The sequence below is a fragment of the Furipterus horrens genome, unplaced genomic scaffold (assembly GCF_987537825.1).
Source record: "Furipterus horrens unplaced genomic scaffold, mFurHor1.1.pri manual_scaffold_1, whole genome shotgun sequence".
Classification (NCBI taxonomy): Eukaryota; Metazoa; Chordata; class Mammalia; order Chiroptera; family Furipteridae; genus Furipterus; species Furipterus horrens.
In genome coordinates this window covers 197342425-197357298 of record NW_028327171.1, presented here as the reverse complement: position 1 = coordinate 197357298, position 14874 = coordinate 197342425, and the positions used below count along the sequence as shown (strand labels likewise).

At 38.1% G+C, this 14874-nt stretch overlaps 1 protein-coding gene across 3 annotated transcripts in view; it reads right to left on the bottom strand.

Annotated features, from left to right (window-relative positions):
• UNC80 (unc-80 subunit of NALCN channel complex) overlaps positions 1–14874 on the bottom strand; it is a 174985-nt gene that overhangs the window by 55650 nt on the left and 104461 nt on the right. For 2 of the 3 annotated variants that reach the window (XM_090283247.1, XM_090283261.1), the window contains 5 exons: positions 10076–10257; positions 8494–8625; positions 4771–4957; positions 4075–4206; positions 2213–2356 (listed from right to left, as the gene is read on the bottom strand). In XM_090283247.1, coding sequence (XP_090139373.1) covers positions 2213–2356; positions 4075–4206; positions 4771–4957; positions 8494–8625; positions 10076–10257 — 777 coding nt within the window. The remainder of the gene's footprint in view (positions 1–2212; positions 2357–4074; positions 4207–4770; positions 4958–8493; positions 8626–10075; positions 10258–14874) is intronic. The other variant, XM_090283255.1, reaches the window with a different exon arrangement.

Here is a 14874-nt window from a genome sequence, read left to right as displayed (position 1 = left end):
CCTGGGCTTGCATGTCTATTTCCTTCACCAAATTAGGAACGTTTTCTTTACTATTATTTTTTTCAAGTAGATTTCCAATTTCTTGCTCTTTCCTTCTGGCACCCCTATGATGCAAATGTTGGATCACTGGAAGTTGTCCCAGAGGCTGCTTACACTATCCTCGGGTATTTTTGGATACTTTTTTCTTCTTGTTCTGATTGGTTGTTTTTTGTTTCCTCATGTTCCAAATCATTAATATGATTCTCAGCTTCATCCGCTCTACTGTTCTTTAATATATAAATTGTTTTATATTTTAATTAGTGTATCCTTGTTTTTGACTGGATCTCTTTTATGCCGTTGATGTCCTCACTAAGTTCCTTGGGCATCTTTATCTCCACTTTGTTTAGTTCTTTTTCTGGAGTTTTAATATGTTCTTTTACTTGGGCCATATTTCTTTGTCTCCTCATTTTGCCACCCTTCCTGTGTATGTTTCTATGTATTAGGTAGAGTTGCTATAACTCCCTGTCTTGGTAGTGTGGCCTAATGTAGTAGGTGTCTTGTAAGGTCCAGTGGAACAACCTTTCCTATCACCCAAGCTGGGTACTGAGGTGTGCCCTTCGTGTGGGCTGAGTACACCTTCCTTCTGTAGTTGAGCCTTGATTACTGTTGGCAGGTCAATGGGAGGGATTTACCCAGGCCAGTCAGCTGCGAGGACTGGCTGTGATCATTGACCACCAACCTCTACCCTCTCATGACTGCCAGGGCAGGGCAAACAGTGTTAGGCAGGTTGATGGAGTCTCCGATACGGCACCAGCCCGCCAGCTCTGTAGCTCTGTGTGGGAGGGGGATGCTTCAGAAATGAGGCAATGGTAGAGACCCGCATTTCTATACGGGAGAAAGCTGTCCTCCAGCTCTTGCCTTGATGTCAGACACTTCAGTTTCTCCTTGTATGTCACTAGTACCTTTCAAGCTGCTACCCCAATGCTGGAGCTCAGAAAAAGTAAATCTAATTAAGTCTGTGTGTGGGTTCTTTAAGAGGAACTGCTTGGAACTCCAGAAGTTTCTTTCGTGAGCTCAATCCCTGCTGGTTTTATAGCCAGAAGTTATGGGGACTTATCTTCCCGGCACTGAAACCCTGGGCTGGCGGCCCTGGTGTGGGGCTGGGACTCCTTGCTCCTGAGTTATCCCTCATGAATTCTTACCCACCACATCTGGATGTGGGGCCAGCCTGTTGAGGTCTCTGTCCCTCCTACAAGTATGGATGAATGTAGTCGTGAGACTTCCATTCAACTCGATTTCTGACTGTTCTGAATGATGCTTGTTCTGTATGTTAGTTGTCATTTTGATGTGGTTCTACACTCTTTTCAAATATTTGTTATTTTAAATAATGTACAATAAACAGTGTCCTATATAAACCTTTATACAGCACTCACTGTTGCCTTAGGAAATTGCTAGAAGTCAAAATCTGCATCAAAGGGTCTTCACACTCATAATAGGTTTTGACACATATCATGAAACTCTGTCATTCCAGAACACTTGCATTGAATTTTATACTCCCATTAGCAAAGTGTGAAAATGCTCTTTTCCCTTAATCTTTACCAACCATGGTTATTTTCATTTAAAATAATCTTTGTAGTTCTTTCAGCTGGTATGCAAGGTTCATTGTTGTAAATAACAATGTTGTTTTACAGATGTTATTGACCATTAGATTGTATCTATATCCTTTGCCCCTTTTCCTTTTTGGGTTTAAAAAAATCATTATTGATAAGTGTTTTTTAAAATAACATTAAGAATATTAAACTGTTACAAATGTAAATCATCTCCACCTTTAGTTTATCATTTCACTTTGCAATTATTCTCTTTAGGTAATACCGCCACAAAGGTAATCATGTGGGAAAGATGGCATTAGTGGTGTCAAGCTAATAACTAAGATTACTAAGGTGACCAAAATCACTATTTGATTTCCATGTGGTCAGGTAAGTGTTGTGCTGTTCTCTGGTCATGAACAATGCTGCTGGACCCAACTAATTATTTTAAATGCATTTTTTTTTTAGTTGTAAAGGTGGGAAGGAAGAGGAGGAGAAATTGATAGTTCAGTATACCACAAATCTATAACATAATATGTGCATAAAACAACACAACATGTGGCCAATAGTTAATATCTTCAAGAGTACCCAACTGTTCTACACCAGAGGAACAGCTTAAGTATTCTGGTTTTACTAGTAAACCATACCTGCTACTCCATCTTCCCGCACCTCACCATCCTCCATAAGATGAACAATGGGGAGCACTGCTGCACAGATGCATGCTGGGAACACTGCCTGTGGGGGCTGAGGCACGTGGTGATTTGGCGTGTGTTCAGTGGTATGCTCCTCATCTGAAGCAGGAGACATAATTGGGGTGCTTTTTTTCAGTATTCTAATTCTAGTGCAACAACATTTCTCAGTTCAAGGCCTACTTATTTAATAGTCTTCGGTATATAGTTATCCCAGCACCATTTGTTGAAAAGACTATACTTTACCCATTGAATTTTCTTGGTACTCTTTTCAAACATGAAATCGATGTAAAAGTAATGGCTTACTTCTGGTTGTTCAAATCTATTCAATTAATCTGCATGTCAACCTTTGTTTACTGCAGTTTGTCGTTAAGTTTTGAAATTGGAAAATATGAGTTTTCCAATTTTGTTTTTAATTTCCAAGATTATTTTGGCTGTTCAAGGATATTGAGCAACTGGAACTCTTATGTTTTTGGTAAAGATAAAATGATACGGCCACTTTAAAGATAGTTTGGTAGTTTTTTTCTCATAAAACTTGCACATAATTAATAATAGCCAAAAAGTGTAAACAACCCAAATGTCCACTAACTGGTAAACTAATAAAATGTAGACTATCCATATAATGCAACATTTTCTGGTAATGTAAAGAAGTGAAGAATTCATACTGTTACAACCTTGAAAATATTATGCAGAGTCAAATCCAGTTACAAAAGGCCACATATTATATGATTCCATTTATATGAAATGTAGAGTTGGAAAATACATAGAAATAGAAAGGTCATTTCTTGCCAGAGGTTTGGGGAAGCAGTCGATAAGAAATGACTGTTAATGAGCACAGGATCTCCTTCCGGAATGACGAAAATATTCTCAAATTAGATAGTAGCGATGACTGCACACTCTGGGAGTATACTAATAACCACTGCACTATATTCTCCAAAAAGATGAATTTTATGGTATGCAAATTATACCTCAATAAACATGTTATAAAAAATACAGATATGCCTTGGATTCCATCTCTGTATATTGTGATTAGTTAGCATTGGTAATTTTTTATGTTCCCCAGGGTTGTGCAGCCAAGGGTTGAGAACCATTGGTTTCTGTACAACTTTTTAATATGACCAACTTTGTATAATCATGAAACATAACTTCTGTACAGTTTTTGATGCCTTTGTAAATCAGTTATGGAATTTGTATAATCATGAAGCAGTGAGTCCCAAGTAGCTGTTCATCATTAGAGAAGCATATGTTTTAAATTCTTAGGACTGAAAAGCATCATGTAGTCCCTCCATCCCACCCCCATCCCATACCAGAATCAGATTTCATTGCAGGAGTAGCATAAGCTTTGGCCTTCCTTCCTTTGGGTGTTTAATTATTCCAGAACATCACCTTAAAGTATCCTACTGGATCTTGGTCGCACACTGGAATACCCTGAGTACTGATGTGTGGGTCCCACCCTTAAGAGATTCTGATTTGGTCCTGGGTGTGGACTGGACATTTTTAAAAAGCTACACAGTTGATTGTAATGTGGAGCAAGGGTTTAAAACTGTTAATTGGCTAGAATAATATCTGCTGACCCTCAGCAATATAACTACTTGAAATGTTATTAAAATAGAGCTAACTTATAAAGGACAATTGCTGGGTAAATTCAACTATAATTTGTTTAAGGTGCCACTTAATTTAATATTTTTCAGAACTTCAAATCATAAAACAAGTTAGTTAATGAAGGCAGCGTAGTGTAGTAAAGTAAGAAATGTTAAAAGCAAATGTTTCAAAACCCACAAGTCACGAGGAATAAACACCACAAGTGCAAGAGGACACACCTTCGGCGCTGACAGCTGACCGCACCGACCAGACCGACCCTCGGCGGAAGGAGTAATTCCTGTGGGAAGTGCTGGAGGTACAGGACGGACTGACAGACAGTCGACGGGATGCCAGATTGGTGACTTCTTCTACTGGCAAAGAAAACGGGGAACGTGAACTTTGGTTTTATAACAGGATAGGTAATCGTAACAACTACAGTTGTGCTTACATACAAATGTATTCTGCTCTCAGACCATAAAGCTTAAGTAATTCGAGTGTATTTAGAAAAGGAAAAAGAAATTACAGAAAGACAAAAGTCCTCCTAAAGATTCCACAAAAGCAGGGCAGAGAATCACTAATTTTAGAATGCTTCCTAGGTCATTTTCTGATACCAACCAACACATTGTTGGCACTCATGAAGGTTGAAGGTCATAGACTATCGCTGTTTTTAATGATGAAAAAAATGAATGCATCTACTTTAATGAACACTCTAGATTTAACTGTTTCCTGAATCCCAATCACTACTTGGTCCTTTCTTATACTGGTTTGTACAGTGTAACTAACATCTTCCTCTTTAAACAAGCTAACTGTAATCATTTAGGAAACCAAAGCTTCTCTCTTTCTTTGGATAGTGTCAGGAGTTGAGGGAGAGGTAGAGAAAGTCCTTTCCCTTTCCTGTGACTCAACCCCCAAGAAGTCCCATGTGTAGAGGGCACCTTCTTCTTCTGGCTCGGAGCTGGGTGTGCAGGTGGGCTCGTAGCAAGCTTCCTGGGTGATGGGGATGGCTGTGATGAGGCTGGCTTCTCGACCAAGGCGTTTTTTCTCTTCCTCCTGTTGCAAGTTCTTTAATATGTGTTCTGCCCTCTGATGGGAGCGGGACACAGCCCGGGCTGAAAAGGATTTCTATGGAGACATGAAGGCAAGTTTACTTAATTGCAACTCTTCTGTAAGGTCACAAACATGAAGAGTTTTCCAATGAGTTATCCAAATGTGCTACTCTGTGCTCAGAAAATGTTAGTGCACTGATCACCTAATTTCCTGGAGATTTACTTGTTTTTCTATGGAAGTCCCAAGTTGGTACAACTAAATTATTCGTTTTCACTCAACAAGAATAGTTCTTTAAGAATGTCTGTAATTTTGTTGAAAAAAATCCTATTTTATTTTTAGGATTTGGGGTGATATCAATAATTCACTCTTTAAACATTAAAATTAAATAATTTTTAATACTCTCAATCCAAAATTTTGAATGGTTTTAAATGAAAAGCAGTTATTTCCTATGGTTAACAAAATAGAAAATCAGAACCATGGAATAGAGGAGGGATGATATCTTCTTCTCATTTAAACCATGTGATTTATTTCATTTTTTAAATCTCAAGGATCTACCACAGTGTAAATACATAATATTTGTAGATAAATACAGTGACATATGGTAAATGTTTAACAATATTTGTAGAAACAAAGTTACTGATGGAAATTATGAGAGTCGATGCTGTTATAGGTTGAAGGTAAAATTTGACTCTTTACCGGTAGGGAAGGTATAACAGATGAGAACACAATAAAGGAGAAAACATTCCCTCTGCATAATGGCCATTCTGTCTGTGCCTTAATCAGGATGCTTATGCTGAGACCAAGTCCAAGAGCTTTGGGGAGCAGGGGAGTGGTCATTGGAGTTCTTTGCTACAAATATGAATTCGTGTCTAGGTGTAATAGTTATTCCATATCTTGTTGCCAGTGTTCATGCAGGGTTTTAGAGATAGATAAGAGGTGTTGATCACGGTCATAAAAAGCTGCATTCATAGAAGTTCCCTTTGAGCAGGATCTTAACATAAGACCAATGGTTTCTTATAATGAATTGCATAACAACTTAGGGCATTTGATGGGCCAAATGGCAAAGTATTTTCAGTCAGGGGTTAAAATAGTTTATTATGGTAAAGTAAGTTAAGAGTTGTGGAATGAAAGAAAAAGGAACTGAAAATAGAACCAGATGATCTGGTTTTAAATTCACTGTGAACTTGGAATAAAGAATGTGCTTGGCTCAAATGAGTCCATCACCTATCTGGGAGAAAAAAAATAAAGATCCTATGACAGTGGTTCAGATGATGAAATGACTACACATATCAAGGAAGGACTAGGTGTGCCTTTCTCTTTGGCGTGAAAACCATCGGATGCAAAAGTACCATACCCAGAAGTATTAAAAGGTTTTTATGGGTGGAGTTCAAAAAAACAGTTCTCCAAGAAAACTACAATGCCTAGAAAGTGTATGTGTGACATGCAAAATGTTTAACCTAACTTCACACAGTCAATTAACTCTTTTTTAATCCTCCCCTGAGGATATATTTATTGATTTTAGAGAGGGAGGGAAGGAGGGAAGGAGGGAGAGAGAGAGAGAAAGATTAAGAGAAACGTCGATATGAGAGAGAAACATTGATTAGTTGCCTCCTGTATGCTCCCCAACCAGGAACCAACCCCACAACATAGGTATGTGTCCTGATGGAAGATCAAAGCTGCGGCACAAGATGACACTCCAACTAACCCAGACATATCAGCCAGGGCTCACCTAACTTTCTAAAGAAGTGAGGATAAAAATAGCAAAGTGGGGTGTGTGCGTGTGTGTGTGCGTATGTATGTGTTTTACTATTTAAAATGGCATTTAAAAGAGAACACTAATTTGAGTAGAAGAGGGCACTTTTCTATTTTACTGCATATGGTAAAATGGCAGAACCTTCCTGGAGATGTTTTGTGAGATGTATCAAAAATCTTTAATATTTATATACCAATTACCTTAAATCCGATGATTTTATATTTATGAATTTGTGCAGAGATGGGTTTTTTCTTTTTACCTTATTTAAAAAATTCTTCTACATTACTTTTGTAATGTAGAAAAATGCCACTCAAACAACCCAGTTAAAAAATGGGCAAAGGACCTGAACAAACACTTCTCCAAAGAGGACATACAGAAGGTCCATAGACACATGAAAAAATGCTCAACACCATTAGCCACCAGGGAGATGCAAATAAAAACCACAATGAGATACCATTTTACACCAGTCAGAATGGCCATCATCAACAAATCAACAAGCAACAAGTGCTGGCGAGGATGTGGAGAAACGAGAACCCGACTGCACTGTTGGTGGGAATGCAGACTGGTGCAGCCACTATGGAGAACAGTATGGAATTACCTCAAAAGATTAAAAATGGAACTGCCTTTTGAACCAGCGATTCCACTACTAAGATTATACCCAAAGAATCTTGAAACACCAATTCAAAAGAACTTATGCACCCCTGTGTTCACAGCAACACTGTTTACAATAGCTAAGTGCTGGAAACAACCTAAGTGCCCATCTGTAGATGAGTGGATGAAAAAACTGTGGTACATCTACACAATGGAATACTATGCAGCAGAAAGAAAGAAGGAACTCCTGCCATTTGCAACAACATGGATGGAACTAGAGAGAATTATGCTTAGTGAAATAAGCCAGGCAAAGAAAGAAAAATACCATATGATATCACCTAATACAGGAAACTAAAGAACAACACAAACAAAGGAACTAAATAGAACAAAGAGCAGAATAGCAGTCAATAGGGGGGAGGGGAGAGGGAGAGAAGGGGGATAAGTAAGGGAAGGGATTAGTCAAAGAACCTGTATAAATGACGCACGGACATGGACAACGGGGAGGGATATGATTGTGGGAGAGGGGGTGGGTTGGGTGGGGGAGAGAAATTGGGGGAAAAGGGGACAACTGTAATTGAAAAACCAAAAATAAAAAAAATTAAAAAAAATTAAAAAAAAAAAGAAAAATGCCGCTCAACAGATAAAAAAGTCTTATTTTGAAAATTCACTTTTCAAAAGGCACACATACTTGGTTCTTGCCTACAAATAGACTATGTTCTAAACTTAACTGTTTGTAAATTATATTACATACGGCAGTGATCCGTTAGAGTACTCTAAGGCCTGAGTTCTCAAGAGTGTTATTTGTGAGGCTGATAGAGGTGATTCACAAGATGAAGAATGGATTGAGGTCAAAATGAGGAAACAAGAGTGGCCAACTCAGTACTTTTTTCTTACTCATCCAGGATCAATATCATTAACTTTGGGTAGCTTATGTATTATAAGTTAAAAATATTTGTTTCATAAAAAACAGAGGCAAAAGTATTACCTTTGGCCAAGAAACCAATGCCTAACAGCTTTATAAGGTGGCTGCTGTTTTGATGATAAAACAAAACTCTGTTGGCTTGGACACCTGCAAATGCTCATCCAGATGTTACTTCTTTCTGTTCTATTCACAAGAACAAAAAACCTTTTGTGGCTTGTTTTCTGTGTTGTTATTATATTCTTCTTACAAGAAAAAAGAAAAAGAACAAACTATCTAACACATTCATTGTTCTCTCTTATAGGGCAGACCATGAAGCTTGGCAGAAAGAAATCATCTATTACTCACAGATTGGTCTTCATTGATGGGGTCCTGGACACTCCCACTGCACTGAGGGACCCACGGGGGGTCAAACATTGGGACAGATGGCATTCCAAGCACTGGTGATGGCAGGGTGAAGTTTATACTGGGAGGCGGGATCTGTTCATTGATATCAGAAGAATGATGTGAGTAAGATGGAGTCTGAAGTATAATTACGACAACTTACAGAGCACAGGATGTTATAGAGCATAGGATGAACCTCTCTGGGCATCAGTTTTTTTGTTAATAATATGAGAGTTTCAGCTAAATGATCCCTATTTTTGTTAATCACCTCATCCTCCAAAAAACATCTATCTGTGTATATAGCAAAATGTCTGGATGATTATATACCAGAGTTTTAAGTGTTTACCTCTAGGGATGGTAGTGAGATCTAGAGGTTTATAGAGACTTGATTTTCTTACTCTATGTTCTTCCATATTTCAATTTTTTTAACAAGAAGAATTCATTCATATATGAGTTAAATTAACTTACAAGGGGGCACCCAAAATTATTTATAATAATTTGTGTATTTATTCTTATATAGTATTCCCTCACTTATAGCAGGTATTACGTTCTAGACTCCCCCATGATAGGTGAAAATCCGCGAAGTAGGAACCTTACATTTATTTTAGTATTTATATGTATTTTAAGGCTTTATAAACCCTTCCCACACACTTATAAACCATTCCCAGTCCCTTATTAACCTTTTCCACACTTTTATAAACACTCCTTATGTTCTTAAACATATTCTACACTCTTAAACCTACGTAACTTTAACAACATACATATACAGTACCGCAAAATTTTGTGATATAGCGAAAAACCTGCGATAAATAATTAAATATAATATTTTTAAAAATTCCACGATACAGTGAGGCCATGATAAGTGAACCGCGATATAGGGAAGGACTACTGTATGTTTAAACACCAGTCACCTTCAAAATACTTTCTATTTGATGCAATACACCTATTGAGATATTTTTTCCATTGCTCAAAATAGTTTTTGAACTCGTCTATTTTGATGCCTTCTGGTGTTTTTGCTATTTTTGGGTTCATCTCTTCCACATTAGCAAAATGTTTCCCTCTGAGTACTTTTTTCATCTGGGAAACAAACACACACAAAAAAGAGGTTGCTGGGAGTGAGATCGAGTGCATATGGAGGGTGGGGCATGAGGGTCATGTCAATTTTGGTCAAAAACTGCTGAACACTCAGCATGGTGTGGGCAGGTGCACTTGTAAATCACCCATCATGAAATGGGCAAATGCATTGAAAAAGTCTTCAAAAAAATTCACTGAAGCCAAATGCAGCCTCTCACAACAATGTCAGCTGGAACACTGATACAGAGGGGTTCCTAGAACACTCACCTAGTGGGGGAAGCCTGTACTACAAGGGGCCCACCTTCCAGAAGATAACTTCAGGGTTTTTTGCCTCCCAACCCCCATATATAATTAGATACACTAAACAAGAAGCCTCTCTTGGGCCATATACTGTGGACTTGAGGTTCGAAGATTTCAACAAGCTTTGGGATGGTTTTACTAAACTTATTCCCATGTACGAAGGATCTCTCACCTTAAAAATCTGCTGTGCTCCCTCCTCCATCCGAGGCCAGACCTGATAGCGAAACCTCCAGAGCGTGTGGAACTTGAGGACGGCGTTCAGCCTCTGCACTGTCTCTGGGTGGTGGAACTCTGACATGAGCATGTCAGACACAGCCTCGGGGACTTTCACGGCACACAGCAGGAACATGGCAGCTAAAGACAGTCAACAATTCATCAGCTACATGCCTTTGAATTTTTCGCTTGTTTGCTGGGGACGGGGAGAATGAAGCATTGCTTCTCTTTCCTGAAAATGATTCCTGAGCTCATCGGGCCAGGCCACCAGCATTGTTTCTGCCACTGGGACCCAAACATCATCCTATGTGCCACCCACAGTCTTCTGATATCAGGGGCGAGGGCAGCGACAGCATGACATTTCAGTAGAATAACTCATTCTGTGCAAAGTTTTCCTTGGCTCACAGTGCAAAGTGAATGCCAGAGGAAGCAGATGAAAAAGGAAATTGCATTTTGAAATATCCTTTTTAGGAAATGGCTACAGTCGTTCTCATAATAACCCTGGGACAATGCATAAAAGTGTCAGTTAAAAACTGCCTCAGTTATATCGTGTTGAAAATTAAATCCACCTTATAGACGTTATTAGAAACTTCTACCCTTCCTGGAAATAGAAGAAATTGAGAAGCCAAAAGAAATCTCATAAATCACATTATTACTGTTTGTTTTTAATTTTCATAAAATACAAATGTCAATAAGAGAAAGGTTGGGTACCATAAATTATAAAGCTAATGAAAAATGGGATATATAAATACACTCTATAGCATAGATGAAGGAACCTGTGGCAATTATAAAAGCAAAATTTAAAATCCCTCGTCTTTTCCCCCGTCTCAAAACATCATTTAAATGATCTCAGCTTTTGTGTTGTGAGCTTTCAAAATTTATTTGAGCATTTCTTTTTCTGGACTGGGTCAGAAATCAGCCAGAGTTGGATTGGGTCAGACTTAAAAAACAGACAGGTCCAACTTAACGTGGGCTCATGCCAGTATGGGACCTCAGGTGAACTAGGTTTTGTTTTAAGGCTGAACAAGTAGGTTAACCATACCAAAGACAATCTTGAAGTACAGTGGTCACAGTGGAGAACTTTTAATCATCCTAGATAAGTTTATCCATTTATGAGGTACCCAAGAGAAAAAGCAGTCTCAGGGAGGAAAAAAATTTCCTGCTGTACAGTTATTGATGACTGAACTGAGACCCCCACGGACACCCAGTCACTCTGGAGCCTAGAGTATCCTGAGAAGACGGCAGAAGTTGGCAAAAGGTATGACTGTTTACCAAAGTCAGCTCACCCAGATCTCTGTCTGTGATGCTGGCTAGAGAGGAGGGTAAAATGTCACACTGTCCTCTCCTTTACAAATTCAGATTGGCAGGAGAAAACTCTGGTTATTGATCCTTTCTCTCTCATGGACAGCTACTGCCTTCTTTCTTCTTGTTTGTCTTGGTTTGTGTCCTGAGAACTTGGCTTATCAACCATCAGGTTGGAGGTCCCCAGAATATGGCCAGACAGAAATGTGAGTTCAGGGGAATTGTGTAAGTCTGTCTTTCTTCTGGTTAACTTTGGGAGAAGCTCTGGATCTTGGGAGGGTAGTAGCTTTTGCACACTCTTTGGGATCCCTCTTGTGTCCATGGCGTAGTTCAATCCTGACAGAAATATTTTCTTTTTGTCCTGGCTGAAGCCTGACAAGATATACGTATGAAAGGACTTACAAATATTTTTAAAGTAACTCTACCTTCAGAAGTTGGCCAAATGGGAAGTTGATATTCAGAGCCTGATAACATAATTTTTTAGGTCTTCTCCCCTAAATGAAAATGAAACTATGTACCCAGAGGGCGAAAAAGTCATGCTGAAGCCATTGTGGAAGGATTTACTAAATCATTCCAAAGAAACATAGTTCTAAGTCTACAATATAGGGATCTTGTGATTTCTTAGTTGAAGATCTTTCTGATATAAAGAAGCCAACTGAAGATAATATAGTTGGATGGATGAGTCCAAGTCTTAATATTAAAGTTGCAACCCAATTCCTTGAGGAATTAAAAACCACTATACTTGTTTTAAGAAGTCTTTACAAGAACAGAAGTGTGGATCTAGAAACAATTCAAAGTCCATCTATTCTTTTTACCAATCTCCAACTCCCCCCCCCACCACTTTCATATAAAAAGGCTTGCAGATACTGTAAAAACTCTGGATTTAGGAAACAAAAGTCCTTCTTGAAGAAATTTTCATCCTTCCTCTGTGCCTTTGAGATGTAAATATTCTACCTGGTCTTCTCTAGGAATCCAGAGCCATTATTCAAATACAAATTCTGGGAGTTTATTCTTATCAGCAAAAAGGAAGCTATTAAAAAATGTGTGAATAAAAAATCTTAAAAAGTTTTTTCCACAAATATTAGTAGAAGCTTTAGCCATCTGAGCAGGTAAACTTAACTTATTGTATCTACTAGAAACACAATTTAGATCCAACTGTTCTTTAATAAACCGGTGAGTTTTTCGTTACCATACCTGTTTCATGGATAAAATTTTAAAATGAAAACTATAACATCTCTATGTCTTTCCGTATGTTATGTCTACATATGAAAGTAATATATGTGTGATATTTTTCTACCTTCAAATACTATTGCCAAAATTAATTTGTAAAAGTATCAATTTAATTCACTTAAAAACAAGCATTTATATAAATCAAGTACAACTTGGAAATGTAGAAACTAACCCAAATGTTTTTCTAATTCATGTGATTTAGGTTAATCTTTGGTAAATAAAAGCTAGTTTTGAGAGAGAATAGGGTTTTGGGCTCATGAATGAAAAATACCAGTTGGCCAGGAAGCCAGGTTAAGATCCGGCAGTCAGAAGGAACTAGGAATAAACTGATGGCAAAAATGTTACTACCTTTCCACTTCTTAATAAAAATGCAGAGGTATCTGATTTTATCCTTCTTCTAACTTCCTGCTTAAATTATTGACCCCCAAGGGTAGCTGATCAAGGTTTGACCACTCTATGACTTGACTTTTCTAGGGTGGTGATAATGAGCGGTCTACCATTGTGCCCTCACACCACAGTGGGAACAGAATTATGAGGAAATGCAGCTGGAAAAAGAAGTCATCCAACTCTGACATGGTCAATTCTGTAAGCCTCCCTTTTCAAAAAGCTTGCCTTTTCACTGAAGCCTGCTTTGGCCCCTATTTATAAAAAGAGCTACGCAGAGCCAGCCCGTGACCTTCCTTTCCTCTGGGCTGCCTCCCTTGTGCTCAAGCATAAGCTTAATAAAGTCTGTCTTTTTCATCATCTACAGACAGTTATTGTTTGCCTCTCATACCTTTGCAAAGGTGCTTCATCTTTAGAGACTTATGGAAAAGACTCTGACAAGTACTCTCAAACAGTGGATCCTAACCTTTTTTGGCATCAGGGACAGGTTTTATGGAAGACAATTTTTTGACGGATGTGGGAGGGAGGATGGTTTTGGAATGATTCAAATCCATTACATTCAAGCTCACCTCCTGCTGTTGTGGCCAGTTCCCAACAGGCCTGGATTGGTACTGTGGCCTGGAAGTTGGGGACTGCTGCTCTAGAATATACACTCCTGATTACTTTAAGATCATAAAATTTAACAGAGTAAAAATTTCCAGAACCAATAAAAAACTGAATTCAAGCAGAATAAGAATTAGTAATATGGGACTGAATAAACCAATGAGGATGATTGTATTTTTTATAACTTTCTTTGAAACATTGCTGGTTTCTTAATGTTTTATTTTTTCCAGATTTTATGAAAACATCTCTTTTCTCTTAAACTATCTAGGACTCACAGTAATTTTTAAGTCTTTCTCTGTAAACAGAATTGAAACATTTTCTTTTCATCTCTACCTGACCCCTCCAGAATTCAGAAACTTATTGAGTAATCTTATTTTCATGGCAATATAGTTATTTGTAGAAACTCAATAAAAAACTGTTCCTCTTATAACAGGACACAATTGGAAACACTGGTTATATTATCAAGGTTTGGACTAAGATGTCATATTTGAGAATATGCATGAAATTAGATATGACCAGTTTTAAGAAACCAAGGTTGACTATGGATCCAATAAAGGCCTCTAGGAAAGAACTAGCCTAGTACCTTGCTTACAGGGTTTCCTGCAGCCTTTCCAGGTGAGTAAGGAGGATCACTTCCTAGTGGGCCCAGGAAACTCCAGATATCTTTGGGACTTCAAGAAGAGAGAATTTACCTAAATACTGGCTGGGGCAAACAGTAGGTTTACAGTTGTTTGTATGGAAAAATAATACAATAATTAATAAATAATAATACAAGAACAAACTTTGTGTTTTGTGTACTCACAATTGTAAACCTACTTTTGCCCCACCCCATATATAGCTTTTATGGGTGAAGTCTGATGGTGAGTTGTTGGTTTGGCCTCTTAGCCTGGAGAGGCTTTTAGAAAGTGCAATACAAGATTCCTCATGAAAAGTGCCAGCAAAGCCAATTTAAAAAGAGGTCAGTCACTATACTTGCTGCACTTATATAAACGATCAAGCCAACTTTAACAAACTAGATTTATTTTGCAAACAAATCTGTCTTACTGTGATTGTCTTTGATAAATATAAGGGTGATTGCTGATGAAAAAAATTATCCTTCAGTAGAAAATTATAACACAACGTAGTGGATGTCAGATTCTAGTCCTGCTCATTTTCTTTTAGGTTTTATATATCTATATACTCAACTGGATTCCAAATTCTCCTGTTTTCATCAACTATCTGGCCTCAACTCTGCTAACT